Genomic DNA, 17,936 nt, shown 5'->3' on the forward strand with positions numbered 1-17,936 from the left:
AATTGGCCCCTGGTACAAATTTTGGCCCATGAGCTGCATAATTTGAGTAAGATTAACAAAAATGTGCCTAATTCGGAAATTTAGCTGAGTGCTAACAGGCAAAATGGGTACCATAATAGCCCCTCTGACGTTTGAAATAAGAATTTAATCTTAAGAAAAATCCTTGTTTTTCCTTTCTGTGCATTTTCTCCGAATAGTAGCGTTGCAGTGTATTTTTTATGGTTGTCTGCGCTGAGGCTTGATATCTCTTGACGCATCTATCACAAAAACAAGTGCTTAATGAGGTATAAATATTCATGAGCTTGATCATCACTCAGACACTCACACAACAGTGCTGCCCCTCAAGCCACAGATTCTCATTTCTCACACACAGTGGACCAGACAGCGCTGAACGGACTGCCCCATTCACACATCACCTGGAAACACACACATACACGCTTCATTTCTCCTTACACAGGAACTCACTAGACTCCAGCATACACAGCACATACTGTACAGTAGTTCAGATATGGAATCTTGTGAATATTTATACCTCATTAATCTAGTAAATTATTTAAATGAGATTTTAGTTAATAAATGTGTGTGTGTGTGTGTGTGTGTGTGTGTGTGTGTGCGCGCGTGTGTAAATACATACATACATGCATACATATACACACATTTATTAACTAAAAACTAATTTAAATAATTTACTAGATTTGTTTAACTTTCTTTAGAAAATGTGAGTGGTGCTTACCCATACACACCTCTGTGATGTTAAGGTGTTCTTAGTTGTTGCTAGGTTATTCTAAGTGGTTGCTAGGGTGTTCTAGGTGGTTGCTAGAGTGTTATAAATGCTTTCAAAGGTGCTATACATTTTACTATAGTGTTCTGGGTGGTTACTATAGTGTTCTAAGTGCTTTCAGTGGTGTTCAAGGTGGTTGCTAGGGTGTTCTTGTTGGCCACAAACTTGTTTTAGGTGTTGATAGGGTGTGCTAAGTGGTTGCTATGGTGTTCAGGTGTTGCTAGGGTATTCTAAGTGGACACTAGAATGTTTCAGTGGTTGTTAGGATGTTCTAGGTGGTTGCTAGGATGTTCTTATTGGCCACTAAGTTGTTTTAGGTGTTGCTAGGGTGTTCTAAGTGGTTGCTATGGTGTTCTAAGTGGTTGCTATGGTGTTCAGGTGTTGCTAGGGTGTTCTAAGTGGTCAATAGGATGTTTCAGTGGTTGTTAGGGTGTTTTAGGTGCTGCTAGAGTGTTCTAAGTGGTCACTAGGATGTTTCAGTGGTTGTTAGGGTGTTTTAGGTGTTGCTAGGGTGTTCTAAGTGGTCACTAGGATGTTTCAGTGGTTGTTAGTGTGTTTTAGGTGCTGCTAGGGTGTTCTAAGTGGTAACTAGGATGTTTCAGTGTTTGTTAGTGTGTTTTAGGTGCTGCTAGGGTGTTCTAAGTGGTAACTAAGATGTTTTTTAGTGGTTGTTAGGGTGTTTTAGGTGCTGCTAGGGTGTTCTAAGTGGTCACTAGGATGTTTCAGTGGTTGTTAGGGTGTTTTAGGTGTTGCTAGGGTGTTCTAAGTGGTCACTAGGATGTTTCAGTGGTTGTTAGTGTGTTTTAGGTGTTGTTAGGGTGTTCTAAGTGGTAACTAGGATGTTTTTTAGTGGTTGTTAGTGTGTTTTAGGTGCTGCTAGGGTGTTCTAAGTGGTAACTAGGATGTTTCAGTGGTTGTTAGTGTGTTTTAGGTGTTGTTAGGGTGTTCTAAGTGGTAACTAGGATGTTTCAGTGGTTGTTAGGGTGTTTTAGGTGTTGTTAGGGTGTTCTAAGTGGTCACTAGGATGTTTCAGTGGTTGTTAGTGTGTTTTAGGTGTTGCTTGGGTGTTCTAAGCGGTTGGTAGGGTGTTCTAGGTGGTTGCTAAATTGTTCTTATTGGCCACTAGGGTGTTGCTAGGGTGTTCTAATTGGTTGCTAGAATATTATAAGTTGTTTTCTATGGTATTCGAAGTGTTTGCTAGTATATGCTAAGTGGTCACTTGGATTTGGGTTTCAGTGGTTGTTAGGGTGTTTTAGGTGATTGCATGTGTGTTCTTATTAGCCACTAGGATGTTACAGGTGGTTGCTAGGCATGGGTGATGTACCTCCGTGATATCATCATCAAGAAATCTTATGACCATTGTAAAGTGCTGAGATTAGAGCTCTTCTCTATAGGTCTGTGTGAAAGTTTATGTGGGTGAATGCGTAATAATTGGTGTTATTCTGTTTAAAGCAGTCCCACAGCAGACTATTATGCTGGCACATGAATGAAGGAAGATATTTTTCACTCACTCAGCTGTTTTCGCTGTGTTGCAGATCACGTCTCAGTTGGAGGCTTGGGGGACAGTTTCTACGAGTACCTGCTGAAGGCCTGGCTCATGTCAGACAAAACCGACGAGGAGGGAAAGAAGCTTTACTACGATGCCCTGCAGGTAAAGACCAATGTTACAGAAAGAGATGAAGCCCTGAGAAATGATACACTCTGCTGGCCATTTGATCAAATGCTGACTAGACAAGAGCATCCTTGACATCCTTGTTTCTGGAAGATCCCTGCTATCTAAAGTTACTTGTGTCAGCAAAATATTGAGGATACGGAGTACTTCAGTGTCTAATAGGAGCTCAGCACCAACACAGTCATGGTTCGAGTTGATTCCAGGGGTGAGTGAAATATTGAATTTGAGAACTGGGTCCCTTTCAGTTAATGAATGTGAATTCAAAATTGAATTGGCCATGTCCCACAGGAAGTGGAATCTACTGAATTGCAGTTCATGCAAAGATCAGACATATATTAGTCAATAAAACAATATCACATACAGTAATTAGTTTTGACCAGTTATGTCTCTTAATTTCCTGAATTGTAGTATACCTTTTTTAGGTATACGTTTTTCAGTTTTTTGGTCAGTTTTTATCCTAAACTTAGTCTAGTACTGTACTAAAAACAGTTAATACACAAATGAATTTCAGTTTTCTCACACATTATTTTCAGATAACTAAAATAAACCTAAAAATAAAAGAAGTAAATCTGCTGAATACATATTGAAGTTAGACTTGCTTTTAAAGAGTAAAGTAGTACTTTCTAGGAAATTAATTGTTCCACCATATAATCAAAGTATCAAATATTTTTTTTTAAATAACAAAATAGCGCTATGTAGTTAATATATAATTATATAGTTGTCATTTCAAACATTGATTATTGCATATATATATATATATATATATATATATATATATATATATATATATATATATATATATATATATATATATATATATATAAAATGTTTTATAATGTTTCTGGAAATACTTCATATGTTGTTTGATGACATGTTTAATTCATATAAAAAAATTCTAACATTTCTGCACAAATCTGCACCCTGTTTGCCCAAATCAAATCTCAAAGGTTTTTTTTTTTTTTTTTTTTTTTTTTTTTATGGCAGAACGATCCAGGTTCTCAATATACATTTTACATGCTGCATTTTTTACACTTGTCAAATTCAACATCTAGTTAAAGTTTATGTATTAGAATAACAGAAGTGGTATGTTTTTTTGCCCTCAAGTTTCAAGTGTCCAGTTTTTCCTGTGTGAATATTAAAAATGTTTGCTATGCAAATTTTTGTCTGTTGTTCAAGCTTGAACTGAAAATTTTTCCTCTGCGGGTTTTGAGTTTGTGAGTTGGAATTCGTCTTTATAGTGTCTGACTCTAAGAAAGTAAAGTGTGAGTGTGTGTGTGTGTGTGTGTGTTTGTGTGTAAGCTGCCACCAGCGTTGTTCTGCTGGAGCCGTCCGTGAGAGCTTTGGAAAGCTGCTGCAGACTGATTGTTACAGACCACAAACTCAATCCTCACTTTCATTAAAGAGGACCATCACAACCTGCCTAAGATAATGCTGTCCCTCAGGCCGTCTGTCTGGGTGCCTCCCCGGAGTCACTCGAACACACACACACACACACTTTGAACTCCAGGCCAATCATCCAGCTAAAGAAAAGTCCATTATGTCGGTCACCTTCAGAGAACGGCTGTTCTGTCCACTATTTTACCCAGGCATTCATTACCACTAGAGAAAGCTCTTTTTCAGGCCTTTAACTCGCTCTGTACAGCCTGATTTCACCTAATTTATCTCACTAACCATGGATAGGCTGCTTGGTCATCTACTTCCGTCCACACCTCTCAGCTGGTAGCATTCAATTATTTGCACCGTTGGAAAAAAATAAGGACGTTACGGAAGTGACTGACGAATCGCAGCAGATTAAATTCAGTTTGTTAGAGGAATGCTAAATACTAAAATTTTCATTTTTGTTGGGCAAGCTGCTTTACAAGCTACAAATTGGCATTCGGGTAGTTGATTTCTTATATTATTTTCCTATGTCTTACTAGTTATGGTTAGCATTAAAAAAATTATAATAATCCTTAATTACTTATAAATATTCATTTTATATATTACTAAAATTATATATAAATTATTTAAATGTCTTGGTACTGTAGTTCTTTTAATTATTTTTTTTTATTTTTTTATTTTTTATTATTTATATACTGCTGTAGTTTTTTACTTTTTACTATATCTTTTTAGGTTTAATTTAGTTACAAATTATTTTTTTATATAGCTATTTTTATATAGCTTTTTATTTTTTTCATGCAAAAACTTTGAGGTGAACCTGGACATTTTCACTTAAAAATCTTCTGGATTCAGAAACATTTTTTTTTTTTTTTTTTTTTTTTTTAAGGTTCTAAGGCTTTAAACCATCTTACAGTAGAGATGTATTTATCACTGTTGTGAGGCAGGAGAGTATTTACTTCAGTAGCTGTGGTCTACTTTGGTTTCATTTTCACTCTGTGCTCTTTCTTTTGGATAACAAAATAATGAACTCAAATTAGTATTTTTATGTCCATTGATTGGCACTGTAGTAATACAAAGGAAAATGAACTGTCTGTCAAGATCATTCTATAAACCCTTCAGAGTGAACCTAGATCCAGAATCCAGAATCGAATTCTTAAATCAGAGAGCACATTCTAGATGATCTTTGATTATTTACTCATCTAAATCTGATATGCAGTTACATCTGTTCTGCTACTTGTTACCATAATCAGTACTTTATTGTATTCAAGATTCTGAAAAAATATATGCTGGTTCTTTTACTACATTTAGTTTTTCCTCAAAACTGGTGCCATATTTATGATGAAATAGAAGAACAAAGTGAGTGATGTAAGAAAAGAAAAAAAGAGGGAGTCATATGCTTTACTTATTTTCTTATTTTCCTTTGGTACCATGGTGATGAACATCTCCAGTTTTCCATTTAAATGCACCGGGGCCTTTTTCCAGACAGATAAGAATCTCATTTCCCATGTGTGTGACGCTTCTGTAAATACACAACGCTGGCACACAGCTGTGACCCTGATCTCTGCTATGATCTAACTTCGGGCTGTGAACAGTTCGGTTGACGCTTTTTAGAGAATGAAATCACTCTGAAGCCTTGAATGGTCTCTGTTATTGTTAGGCAAACAAAACAAATGCAAACAAGGACAAAGTTTCTTTTAACCCACACAGTATGAATAACCACAGAGAGAAGAAATTGAATTGAACAACCATTTAAAGTGATCTCTTGTTATCATTTTCTGTTTTGCGTGCAGGCGGTTGAGAAGAATTTGATCCGCAAGTCAAGCGGAGGGTTGACGTATATCGCTGAATGGAAAGGCGGACTCCTGGAGCATAAGATGGGTCACCTGACCTGCTTCGCTGGTGGTATGATCGCTTTAGGGGCGGACGGAGCCCCCGATGATAAGACGGGTCACCAGATGGAACTGGCGGCTGAGATCGCCCGCACGTGTCACGAGTCTTACTCCCGAACAAGTGAGTGGGAGAACAGCTTTGAAATGTTAAACATCTAAAAAAAAAAAAAAATAAAAAAAATAAAAATAAATAAATAATGTTTTGTGGTTATGTACCTTTTTTTCTTACCCCACCGATTCGTTTGTGTGTGTGTGTGTGTATATATGTATATATGTATATATATATATATATATATATATATATATATATATATATATATATATATATATATATATATATATATATATATATTAGTCTTTATTTATTTAGCAGCAACTTCTATGCAAAAAATACTAAAAATGTGTAAAACAAGTGATTTATCATGAGACAACATCACAAAAAAAATCTAATTTATTTACTTATTATAAATTTAATAAATTGAATTATAAAGTGCTCACCCATAAGTGAGATTTGTATAACTATTCTGTCTATAATAGTCTTATTGTCAGTGTAGAGACTCCCTAAATCCATTGCTGTTAACCCTGAACACAAACACACACACTCAAATCCCTTATTAAACACACACATACACAATCATCACTGGCCTGTTCATAATGCTTAGGTATTTTTAGCAGACACAGATTATCAGAGGTCCAGATTATCCCATAGCCCATAATCCACATCCAAAAAGTGTTTCTCTTCATCTCAGGAACAGTGTAATCCCATAATCCATTGTCAACGTGGATGTTTAAGCGATGAATTTGACAGCATGTGTGTTTCAGGTATGAAGCTGGGTCCCGAGGCCTTCCGTTTCGACGGAGGCGTAGAGGCCATCGCCACACGGCAGAATGAGAAGTACTTCATCCTGAGGCCGGAGGTCATTGAGACGTACATGTACATGTGGAGGTTCACCCACGACCCCAAATACAGACAGTGGGGCTGGGAGGCGGTGCAGGTGAGAACTCAGTCACATGGATTTCACATTATCACTTATTGCATAACACCACCAGTATGTGACTGGTAAAGAGGCCCAGGATGTAGGCCAGACTGTGAGTCACAGCGAGGCTTTATCCATGCCTTCAGACGCTCGCTGCACTTCAGCACAGCGGGATTAGACCGCCAGGATCTCACAGCCTTGTAATTGTACCATAATGACTTCAGATTGCCATTGTGATGTGTCTGTCCCTTCAGGCGACACATCAGATCTCTTCAACCCTCGCTCTCCTTCTGCCATCTATTCCTCTCTCATAAAAATGTGCTGGCTCAACACTCACTCAATGCTTGATTCATTGCTCCAAGAACTATTTTGTCAAATCTTCAGTATCTTAATGTCCTTTTTTGCACCCTACACAGCACCTCAAGGCCAGTAAGAATACACGAATCAAGGACTTTAGAATTACTAGAAACTACAACTGCAGCAAAACTCTGCAGGAATGTAGATCTGGAGGGCCAGAGATGGCCAGCTCTTTCATATAGACTTATGGGTTGGGGGCCTATTGACTTGGTCCAGTAAGTACCCTTGCATCAGTGCCAGGTCTCTGAAAATGAAAAGCAGGCTACATGACACTTGCTAGGATTGTGGAAAACTATGACATTGATACTGACAGGTACATTTGTTTTTCTGTATATCAGGCTCTGGAGAAGTACTGCAGGGTGGAAGGGGGTTACAGCGGAGTGAGAGACGTCTACGCTAGCACGCCCAACCATGATGACGTGCAGCAGAGCTTCTACCTGGCTGAAACGCTCAAGTGAGTACAGAGCACACACACATACACAGCTGACTGTCTTGCATTGTTGGAGAAAAAAAAATATATATATATGTATATAAACCGATTTACCAATTATACACACTCACACTTTGTGTTATATTAATGAGAAGTATCAGTATATTAATGAGTCATCAGTCAGAATAATGAGGAGAAAAAAAGTAAAACTTGAGCGAATTTTGGCAAACTCAAAAATTTATATAAATAACTCATTAAAAATATAATTAAAATAATGTTACAGTGCAAAACAACATACTATATGATGAATGATCTTCATTTTATTTTTGCTAAATGTTTTTCTTATGAATTTGGGCTGAAATAAGCTTGTAAACACATCTTTGTAGCACAAAGATTGAGTCCGACTGGAGCCTGCGATTTTCACAAACTTCTTATCCATTGGTTTGCAATATATAGGCATGTTGCGAGAGACTAACTTGTGATTCTGCAATGACTGTCTGAAGGAGAGGAAAGCTCTTCACTTAGAATGCATGAATTGAGCCAGTTCTCTGTCAGAGGGAAAATTGTCACTGTCAAGGTGAAATGATTGAGACACAAGACTGTGACAGCTGGAACTCATTCACAGTGGTACTTATCAAACAACATTCATCATTTAAGACGGATAAATGAAAGGAATGAATAAAGAAAGAGTCGATCAGTTTGTCAGGGCACAAAATGATGGCCTTCATTGTGGAGGGGGTGTTGGGGTTGGGGTAGGGGGTTGCTGGTGTCTCTTCCCAGCTCTCCAGTCTTCCCATTTGATTGCGTTTTAAGAGGAAATAACTGTTCGAGTCTCATCCTGCCAGGCCAGACAGCGGCTCTTCATTTCTGCAGTCTTTAATACTCTGGAGGAGCGCTTGCCCTTTGGCCAGGAGGAGTGCAGCGCACACAATTGAGCACAGACAAGATTTAGCAATTCTTTGAGAGTGAGAGAGAGCGCGCATCAAGAAGCCCCTGCTTTCGACTTTTCCCACTCTGGTTGTTTCTCATTCTGTTGCTGCTTCTGGCTTGCTTTCGCCCCTTTTGCACAGTAAGTGCATATTAAGTAATGATTCTTCTTCAGAGCCAGACTGTCTGGCGGGCTGAGGGATCAGAGTTTCCTGTTCATAGAAATGCTCTCAGTGTGTTTGTAGACATGACTGTGCTCTTTAACATGCTCACTTCAGCACACTACATCTGCTCTGCTTCACACGCTGAGCCACTAAAGGGATAATTCACACACACACACACACACAAATTTTTTTTTAAATTTGTTCATTTACTCACCATGCATTCATTCCAAACCTGTATGACTTACTTTCTTCCGTGGAAAAGAAGGTATTTTTTATGCAATTAGTAAATGTTGCCAATCAAACAATATATCCGCTGATATGTTCTTTTTTGGGGGAGCCTATTATTATTTTATTTTATTTATTTTTTTCCTGTTTGGCTGATATGTCAGAAGCAGGACCTTTATTTTGACTGCTCTTAGAATGCCAACGCCTGAGCGCCCAGAGCTCCCCGTTTCTGTCTTCATTAGTGTATTGTCTCTGTTTAACACTTCTGATCATTTTTTTTTTTTATATACACAGAACTTTCAAACAGTATATGAAAAAATAGCATAGCGTATTATTGGTAACACAAAGGCAAATGCTATAATACTTTCTCATCCACAGTCAGCATTCAGCTTATATGCGTTTAATTTCAACAAGTCTTTGAATATCTAATAAACTTTTAATTTCTCTGCTCTCTTTAAAGGTCCCCTAAAGTGCCTTGAAACATGCAGCATTATTCTATGTGGTGACATAATTTAAACTGAAACTGGAAAAGAGGGCGGGACATATAGAGCAGCCCATCCCCTTTTTAAAATAGCCAATAGCGTTTTGTTTATATCTGCTCGGGCCAGAGCCCTTGAGCTCGGTAAAGCCACATTTGACAGCCGCAGTCTAATAGATTTACCCCCGAGATTCAATATCAAACTCTTAGTAAAACAAAATAGTGCTCATAATCACGCTGAGATTGTGTAGTTGTAAAAGTTTTTAATATATGCCGACTCACGCATATGATCCTCTCCATACGATCGTGTCCCTGTACCAGAGCCAAAGTTCAGATCAAATTTTGAATTCTAGACTTTTTTTGTTTGATTCTACAATTTGATTGGTCAAAAGGTTTGATGAGAAGATGAAGTACGATGTGACGTTTTGGCTTAAGTGACGAACTGGAAGCTTTGAATGATTATGTCATTGTCACTGTTTTGGAGCACACTGCCTTATAGATAACCTTAAGACTAACATATTGATAACAACATCCAAAAAAAATAGATTTTGATTTCATGGGGACTGTAACGTTCAGTCCGTGTGAATTAGAAGTGGAATTACAGAATCAGGAAATTGCCATTTAAATATCTTTTATTTTACAGATTTATTTTATCAAATCGATATATATATATATATATATATATATATATATATATATATATATATATATATATATATATATATATATATATATATATATATATATATATATATAATTTTTTTTTTTTTTTTTTTTTTCAAAATTAAGCTTTTTCAAATAAAATAATTTAGTAAATGTTATGTACAATAATTTTATTTCAATCCATAAACAAACAAATTAAAAATAAATTAAAAAAGCTTACCGGAGTGCTGTTCAAAAATACAGGACACATCTCCATTAAAAATGGCCCAAAAATTAAATATAAAAGTGGTTATCAGTGTGATGATTGTTGGGTCCATTTCACTTTTAGATGCAGTCTGACCTCTTGTGACCTCTTTCGTTAAATAAAGCTGCCTTTTCTTATTTATAATTTCACCTTCCAGTTTCTTCCCAGCTTCCAGTTTCTTCCCAGGTCTGAAGATCACACTCTCTGTAGAAGGAGGCCAAGCACGGTTTAAGTCGCCAGAGGTGGTTCATCCAGTGGACCCGCATGATTTAGCTTTAACTCTAGAGGCCTAAGGTCAGCAGCTTATATTTTCACAGTGCCAGCAGAGAAGAGAGCCTTTCATCAGCAAATCTCCAGCCAATGCATGTCTGTTCAGAGAGGAAACCGAGAGGAAGGGAGGGTTAGAATCCATATTATCAAGGTCACAACTTCATCAGGAAACAAGTGTCAGCATTGCCGTCTCTAGCTAAAGTTTATAGACTGTAATTTAAAATCTGTCATCCAGCCTTCCAAATAAAGTTGTGCCTTCTAACCTGTGGCTTTTTTTTCTCCTTGGTTGCAGGTTTTGAATTATAGCCTTCGCTCATAAAACATTGTCCTTTAGCTATGGCTGTCGGCCACAAGTTGCTACTCTCAGCTAAAGGAAGCAAAATGTTGAGACCTTTTGTAATTTGTAATCTTCATCCCTTATTTATGTTGCTGTTGTTGTCTTGGCAGTGTTTTGCTTGGCAGAGTTTCACTTAAGCACTTGGGAGATGTTCATGTTTTGTTAACGATGAAAACATTCCGATTTTAAGAGGTGGATTTATGCAGTTTGGAATTCATTGAGATAATTAGTGGTGTTTGTGTTTGTACTGTTGTGCATATTAAATATTAAACGTTGGCGTGTTGAGACGCAGCCTTTTGTGCTAGACGTAAACCATACCTCAAATGATGCAGCTTGTTGAGTTCCGTCAAACTTCATTGTTAAAACTGGTGGAAAGACTAGACTTTGTTTGTGTGTGTGTTAGGGCTTGGACAACGCAAAAAAATACGTTGACGCAAAATATGCGCATCGATTCGTCGACCTGTTTTTATTTCTCTAAAAAACGTTTGCAAAACATTTACCTTATGTGCGCTGAATATACGCGATGGCTTGATCAACATTCTGTCCAACGTTATATAACCAATCCAGGGTTTTTTCTGCATTGACCTTTTTTTTTTTTTTTTTGGCGGCTGTCAAAGCCTTATTTGATCGGTGTGTGATGTAGAATAGAATGACTCCTGCGCCTGTATGAGAGAGAGCCCTGGCTGCACGCACACTATCAGTCTTTAAACAACACGAGCGCTTCTTGCTCTCTCTCCCCCCTGTGCATATTAATCAAAATCATTAAACACAATAGAAAAAGGGCGAAACACCGAAGTTTCACTCGCGCTCGCGCACTCACAGTCTTCAAACTACACGAGCGCGGTCTCTCTCTCTCTCTCTCTCTCTCTCTCTCTCTCTCTCTCTCTCTCTCTCTCTCTCTCTCTCTCTCTCTCCCCCCCTCGTGCATATTAACCAAAATCATTAAACACGATAGAAAAAGGGCGAAACACCGAAGTTTCACTCGCGCTCGCGCACTCAGTCTTCAAACTACACGACCGCGGTCTTGCTCGCTCTCTCTCCCCCCCCCCCCCCCTCGTGCATATTAACCAAAATCATTAGACACGATAGAAAAAGGGCGGAACGTCAAAGTTTCACGTGGAGCATTCCGAGATTTTTTTTTCTCCATGAAAGGCTGCTGGCTCCCACTGTTAAATTTTTTTTTTTTTTTGTTTTTTTTTTTTTTTTTGACAGCCCTAGTGTGTGTGTATATTTGTAAACCTATTCTATGAGAAAAGCATTTAATTTACACTACAAAATATAGCTTTAGAAATAAATATTTTGAATCAACATTGGATAAATAGTGATAGTAAATGGGTATTAATCATAGACTGTATAAAAGCATGGATGTACTGTTTGTGACGTCACCTGTAGACTCCTGAAGAGTGTTTTTGAAGCTCAAAGTGTGTTCTCTTACAAGCAATCTCACTGTGATTTAACTGTTTTATAAAATGCCCTGGAAACATCTTGAGAGATTTTCTTTCTTTGTTTTTCAGGTATCTGTATCTTTTGTTCTCCGACGACGACCATTTGTCCTTCGAACACTGGGTGTTCAACACGGAGGCCCATCCTCTTCCTGTCATTAAGAAACCGACCCCAGAAATAGCAAACCAACTCAAGTAATCTTCATCCAACCCCAAAACCCCACTGAGACGTATCTTCCTGAACCTGCTTTAACGGTGGAGAAGAGCTATGGACTCAAAACCCCTGTGGCTGGAGAGTTCTTATCCTCCAGGACTTTTTTTTCAAGTGTTTCTCCTCTGCCGTCTCTTCTCGGGATTCCGCATGCTGCCCTGTCGCCCCTCTCTCTGTCCCTGAATCTGCGGACACGTCTCTGAACCTCAGAGACCCAGAAGGACCTTATTTCCTCTGTGAGGAGACCGGACCAGATCGTTTTCCATCATACTTGCCCTCTCACACATGTAATAAAGCCATAGGTAATTGCATAAAAGTCCGTCTGTGTTTTTTGCATCATGTGCATTTACAGGAGCGAAGCTAAGAGATATCCACTGGACTTCACCATCTCCTGCTGTCTGTTTCTTTCGGGATGAGGTTTGGTTCAGCGTTTTGAGGCTTTATTCGACAGCAAGGTAGTGAAACCAAGTCAACTAGTGCCTTTTAGTCTTACTGATCATTTTAGTTTTAATAGCAACGCTCTATTTATTTTCGCTGTGGCCGAAGGTTTCTTCCTACTGGCCTACAGCCCTCCTACTCTCTTAATGGATGTAAGAATAAGTCATTTATTCCTCTACATTTGTGAGCTTACTTTTTCAAATAATGTGTGCAAAATGTGTTTTGATTGTTTACTTAATCAGTGGAGGAAGATACTTTTTTTATCCTAGACATGTAAAATAGAGTACTTTGTGTTAATTTATTACTCAAGATGTAGGGATTTTCTTTGTCTTTTTTTCAGTGTGGAGGGCAGGAAACTACAGAGACTCTTAAGAGGAAACGATGATAGGAAAAAATATGAGATGAGAGGATAAATTTACAATTCAATGCACTGCAGTTGCTTGCAAAAACTATTGTTTTCCTGAGAAGTTTTGCGTTTGCTAGCAAACACGGTGAATATAAATTTTTCTTCCCACTTTATTTCCATCACAAACATTTTGCAAGCTCATGCAAAGGTTTTGTGAGCGGGCAAACAGCTTTTTATGAGCGAAAGTTTCTCTGTGGAACACAAAAGGTTTTTGCGAGCGAATGCATAGTTTCCTGTGTGCGAACCCAAGAAGACGCATCGGCATTGAAATCTAATTTTTCCTCCAATCTAATCACCAGGTCCTTTTAGGAGCATTGTAGTAAACTGCAATGAAGCTGCTCGAATCCATTGGAAAAGTGTTTTATTAGGACAACACGGGCAGCATCAGTCAAAAAGGGGAGTGAATATTTGTATGAATGTACCACCAAATGTGAATTCAATATGCTTTGGCCTAATTGTTGTGATTTATCATTTTATCTTTGTTTGTTTGATCGTTCATTTGATTTAACCTGAAAGCACAAAGTTGTGAATCAGTATATTTGGGTTTTCCATGAAGAAAAGAATAGGAATAATATTACTGTAGGACAATGTGACGGCACAAGTGCGGAATGATGATGGAAAAAGATGCAAACCAATGAATACACTGGATACAACACACATACATACAAAATAATTACATACACTACATCTGTAGCCACATTCCAATTTATAGAAGAACACACCAATGCCCATCTTATTAGTAACTTTTGGGAATTTGACAACTCAAATTTGAGGTCTGAGTGGCAGGATTGCAAGGTCTGTTGTGGAGTGGTGCTGATGCTAGCATCTACATTTAGACAGTGTTCCCAAAACCAAACCACCCTGCTCAACTAGAAAGGTGTGGTGCTTTAACCAATGTAGTATACTAGTGGATCCAGGTGAAAAAAATACCTCGCAGAGATTCCTCTCTCTTGAGGCCAGTGACTGCAACACTTGACATGGTATTTCTCCGCTGTATGTGTGCTAGTGAATGGCATACTGTCAGAGTTAGGAGCCGCAACATATGAAAGTAACATCATCTCGAGGACACTGTAGATAAGACATCTCGCTCACTGGATTCATGATACTGCAAATCTAAACGATGTTTAGCACTGCTGCGGCATAGCGCGAACTAGCGATTTGTGCTGTCTCTTTAGTGAAAGTTATTCCTCAAGCTGTGACTGATGATTTGTAGCGACTCTTAGGTGACATTCGGATACAGATGTTTCCTCGCATCTGGTTGCGATACTCAGAATACGAGCTGCGCTTGTTTAAATATTGTGTTGATCTTGCATAGAAAATGCCTTTTTGTTTGTGATTCTTGTCGTTTATTTCTTCATGAGACAACCTCAGAAATGTAACCGTACAATATTGCTGATAATCATTCCATTGCACAGTCTTTGTTTTGTTTCGGTTTTCGGTTTACTTTTTTCTCTTCTTTTCTTTAATATATATGCAAGTAATTTTGTGGTAAAGTGGTTCATGTTTGTTTGTTTTTGTTTTTTTTTGTATTGTACATATCTCATTCTGGCAAACTGCCAGCCATCATTTATATAAATCCTATGATCTTATGTAATAAATTATATTAAAGAGCAGGAAAAGGTTTTGATAAACTATATTTGTTACACTTCAATTGTGAATAAAACAATCTTTTAATATAATGCAGAGTTGTTGTTGTTTTTAATGGGGATTTCTTGATTAAAAACATTTTCACAAAATGTATTTATACATTCATGTTTGGGGGCAGATCTGACTCATACAAGGCTGACACTGCAAGAGTCATTTAAAAAAAAAAAGGTTTTATTATTAATGTGTGAAAGCAATAAAGATGCATCCAACAGGTCTGTTGAATTAAAATTCTATCAATAAATTATATGTAACTAATGGTTACATCCATCTATCATTCTATCCATCTATTGTTCTATTTATCATTATATCTATATACAGTATATTCTATTTGTTTGTACTGTATGTCGTTCTGTCTATCTGCCATAGTTTTATCATTCTGTCATATCGTTGTCTATGTGACATTATATTATTGTATCATTCTTTCTATCATTCCGGCTTTTTAACATTCTGTAGCTCTATCATTCTGTCTATCGTTCTGTCTATCTTATCTTTCTACCTAATGTTTGATATAGCTATCGTTCTGTCTATCATTACATCTATCATTCTGTCATTATTTCGTTCTATCATTCTTTGTTGTTCTGTCTGTTTACTGTTACATCTATCATTCTGTCTTTCATTCTGTTGTTGTGTTCTACCTACTGGGACAGTCGTGGCATAATGGTTCGAGTCGAGGTGTAACCCGAAGGTGGCAGGTTCGAGTCTCAGGTCTGGCAGGAGTTGTCGATGGAGGGAGTGAATAACCAGCGATCTCTCCCACCATCAATACCACGACTGAGGTGAGACCCTTGAGCAAGGCACTGAACCCCCATATATAAAGCCATAGTGGATTCATAAATAAACTATGATAAGAAACCGATATAAATAAAGCCTATGATTTAAACAACTGGACAACCACGGGAAAATAGTTTTAGCAATTTTAATTCAACAAAGTGAGACTGCTGAAGCAGAATAGAAGGAAAGAAAATGCAATACCCATGGGGTAAAGTAAAATTGAAACCCAAAAATGAGAAGGAAAAGGAAATAAAGATAGAAAATAAATAGAAACAGATTCACTCAGATGCAGTTCACTAAGAACATTAGAGGAAATGATGTCACCTGATGTCACAACACAGCATGTTGCATATTATTTTTACAAAACAAGTCCCTTCAAATAAAATTAACCACAGACCTTATTTTCATGAGGCAGAGCTTTTGAGCATTTGTTAATTGTTTTCTTGGTTAACACAGTCACAGTGTTCATCTTACACATATTGGACAATGAATCAAATTAATTACAACAGCAATGTGTAATTGCAAGCTTCTCCACAAGCTAATTGCATAATAAGAACATGATGTTCATTAGTATTTCTCATTATTCACATAATTGTACTTACATGGTAACATGAACACTATAATGTTAAGTATAATTGTATTTTGTTAACTTTTTAGTTTTTTTGCAGAAACAAACCACTCATCTCACGGCCAAGTCCAGTTTAAATGAGCGTTGATGTGAGCGGCGTCAGGCCTGAGGTGTACAGGAGATCACGGGTCGAGTGTTTACAGCAAACACAGGAAATTACATTCTAGTTTATCTTTCATTACGTCTCCCTCGCATGGAGAGAGATCTGAATGGAAGGCATTGTTCTCTTCTGTGACAAATAATACGGCACTACAGGTAGTCGCACCCTTCAACCTGTTTGTCTTATATACACATCGGCCATTCATAAGGTCTTCAATTAGGATGTGAAGTTCACATAGGGCTCGCTACTAATTCTCCTTAAAGTAGTATGGACGTCACAGATATTAATCAACCTAACAGCAGTCAAAATCTCTAAACATAAACCATGTTGAAAAACATAGTTCACCCAAACATGAAAATTCTGTCGTCATTTACTCACCCTCAAGTTGTTCCAAAAGCATATGAGTTTCTTTCATCTGTTGAACACAAAAGAAGATATTTTGAAGAATGTTGGTAATGAAACAGTTGCTAGTCCCCACTGACTTCCATAGTGGGGAAGAAAAAAAATACTATGGAAGTCAATGAGCACCAGCAAATGTTTGCTTACATTCTTTTAAAATATTTGATATTTTAGAAGCAACTTAACTTTTAAGGGAAGTCGTGGCCCAGAGGTTAGAGAGTATGACTCCTAACCTTAGGGTTGTGGGATCAAGTCTCGGGCTAGCAGCACCATGACTGAGCGAAAATCTGTGTTTTAATGTTATTCAGTTGCCATATCTAACACCTCATTCTAGATAAAACAGCTACTATAGCAACTGTTTCATGCTGGCCTGTTTTGACTAGAGAAAAACGTTCTGATTGGTTGATTGTACTAGTCTCCGCCCACTCCTCCACTAATGAAAACACCCGAGTGCTCGTCATTCACATCTGCACTGGTGTGGATGTTTAAAAGCTCCTGTAGGGTCTGAATTTAGGATTGCCAGAACATTATACTCTTTTCATCTCTGTGGTATGGTAATATCATTTTTTCCTTTGTTGATCCCCACCTCTTCTCTGTCAAGATTCTCCAGGGGGTGTTGTTTCTGTTACCTTTTTGCTTCCCCAATGGCCTGGTTGTAATCATACCAAATCATTCCAGAAATCAACATAAAAATGATTTGTTTGGGCAAATGGGCTTGTTGACATGTAAATATCTCTGAATGCAGTGTTTTGCTGGCGGTGGGTAACCTCCATATCATCGCACATTAAGTATGCACACTCTCCAGGGACTAAATGATGCAGGAGGAGAAGATGAAACAGGAAGATGAGAGGCTTGTCGGAGTGGCTGTGCTGGTAAGCGGTTGTCTGGGGGAACCGCTGCTCCCGCTGTCTGGCCTGCTGCGTGACACGCTGGACTTTGTTCATGCATGTTCCCCGCTGCAAGAAAAAGATCAGTCCCTTTCTGATATTAACCTCCCAGAGACAGACGCTAGTTCTGAATTTCTATTTCAACTCCGAAACCCCATTAAAACATTGCTCAGTTTTCCAGGTCATAGAAATGAATCATCTGCATGGTTCAGA

The 17,936-nt window shown here is 37.9% G+C and overlaps 1 protein-coding gene and 1 long non-coding RNA gene across 2 annotated transcripts in view; both read left to right on the forward strand.

Annotated features, from left to right (window-relative positions):
• The window catches only part of LOC127938301 (mannosyl-oligosaccharide 1,2-alpha-mannosidase IA-like), a 95,081-nt gene extending 80,111 nt beyond the window's left edge, over positions 1 to 14,970 (forward strand). The window contains exons 8-12 of the mRNA XM_052534816.1: positions 2,317 to 2,432; positions 5,624 to 5,843; positions 6,545 to 6,717; positions 7,395 to 7,510; positions 12,309 to 14,970. Coding sequence (XP_052390776.1) covers positions 2,317 to 2,432; positions 5,624 to 5,843; positions 6,545 to 6,717; positions 7,395 to 7,510; positions 12,309 to 12,435 — 752 coding nt within the window. The 3' untranslated portion in view covers positions 12,436 to 14,970. The remainder of the gene's footprint in view (positions 1 to 2,316; positions 2,433 to 5,623; positions 5,844 to 6,544; positions 6,718 to 7,394; positions 7,511 to 12,308) is intronic.
• On the forward strand, positions 700 to 1,599 carry LOC127938302 (uncharacterized). The gene is made up of 3 exons (XR_008148660.1): positions 700 to 1,220; positions 1,282 to 1,342; positions 1,467 to 1,599. It is a non-coding gene; the product is annotated as an uncharacterized LOC127938302 (long non-coding RNA).
• Positions 14,971 to 17,936: the final 2,966 nt, after the last annotated feature.

Source organism: Carassius gibelio, chromosome A20, assembly GCF_023724105.1.
Source record: "Carassius gibelio isolate Cgi1373 ecotype wild population from Czech Republic chromosome A20, carGib1.2-hapl.c, whole genome shotgun sequence".
Lineage (NCBI taxonomy): Eukaryota > Metazoa > Chordata > Actinopteri > Cypriniformes > Cyprinidae > Carassius > Carassius gibelio.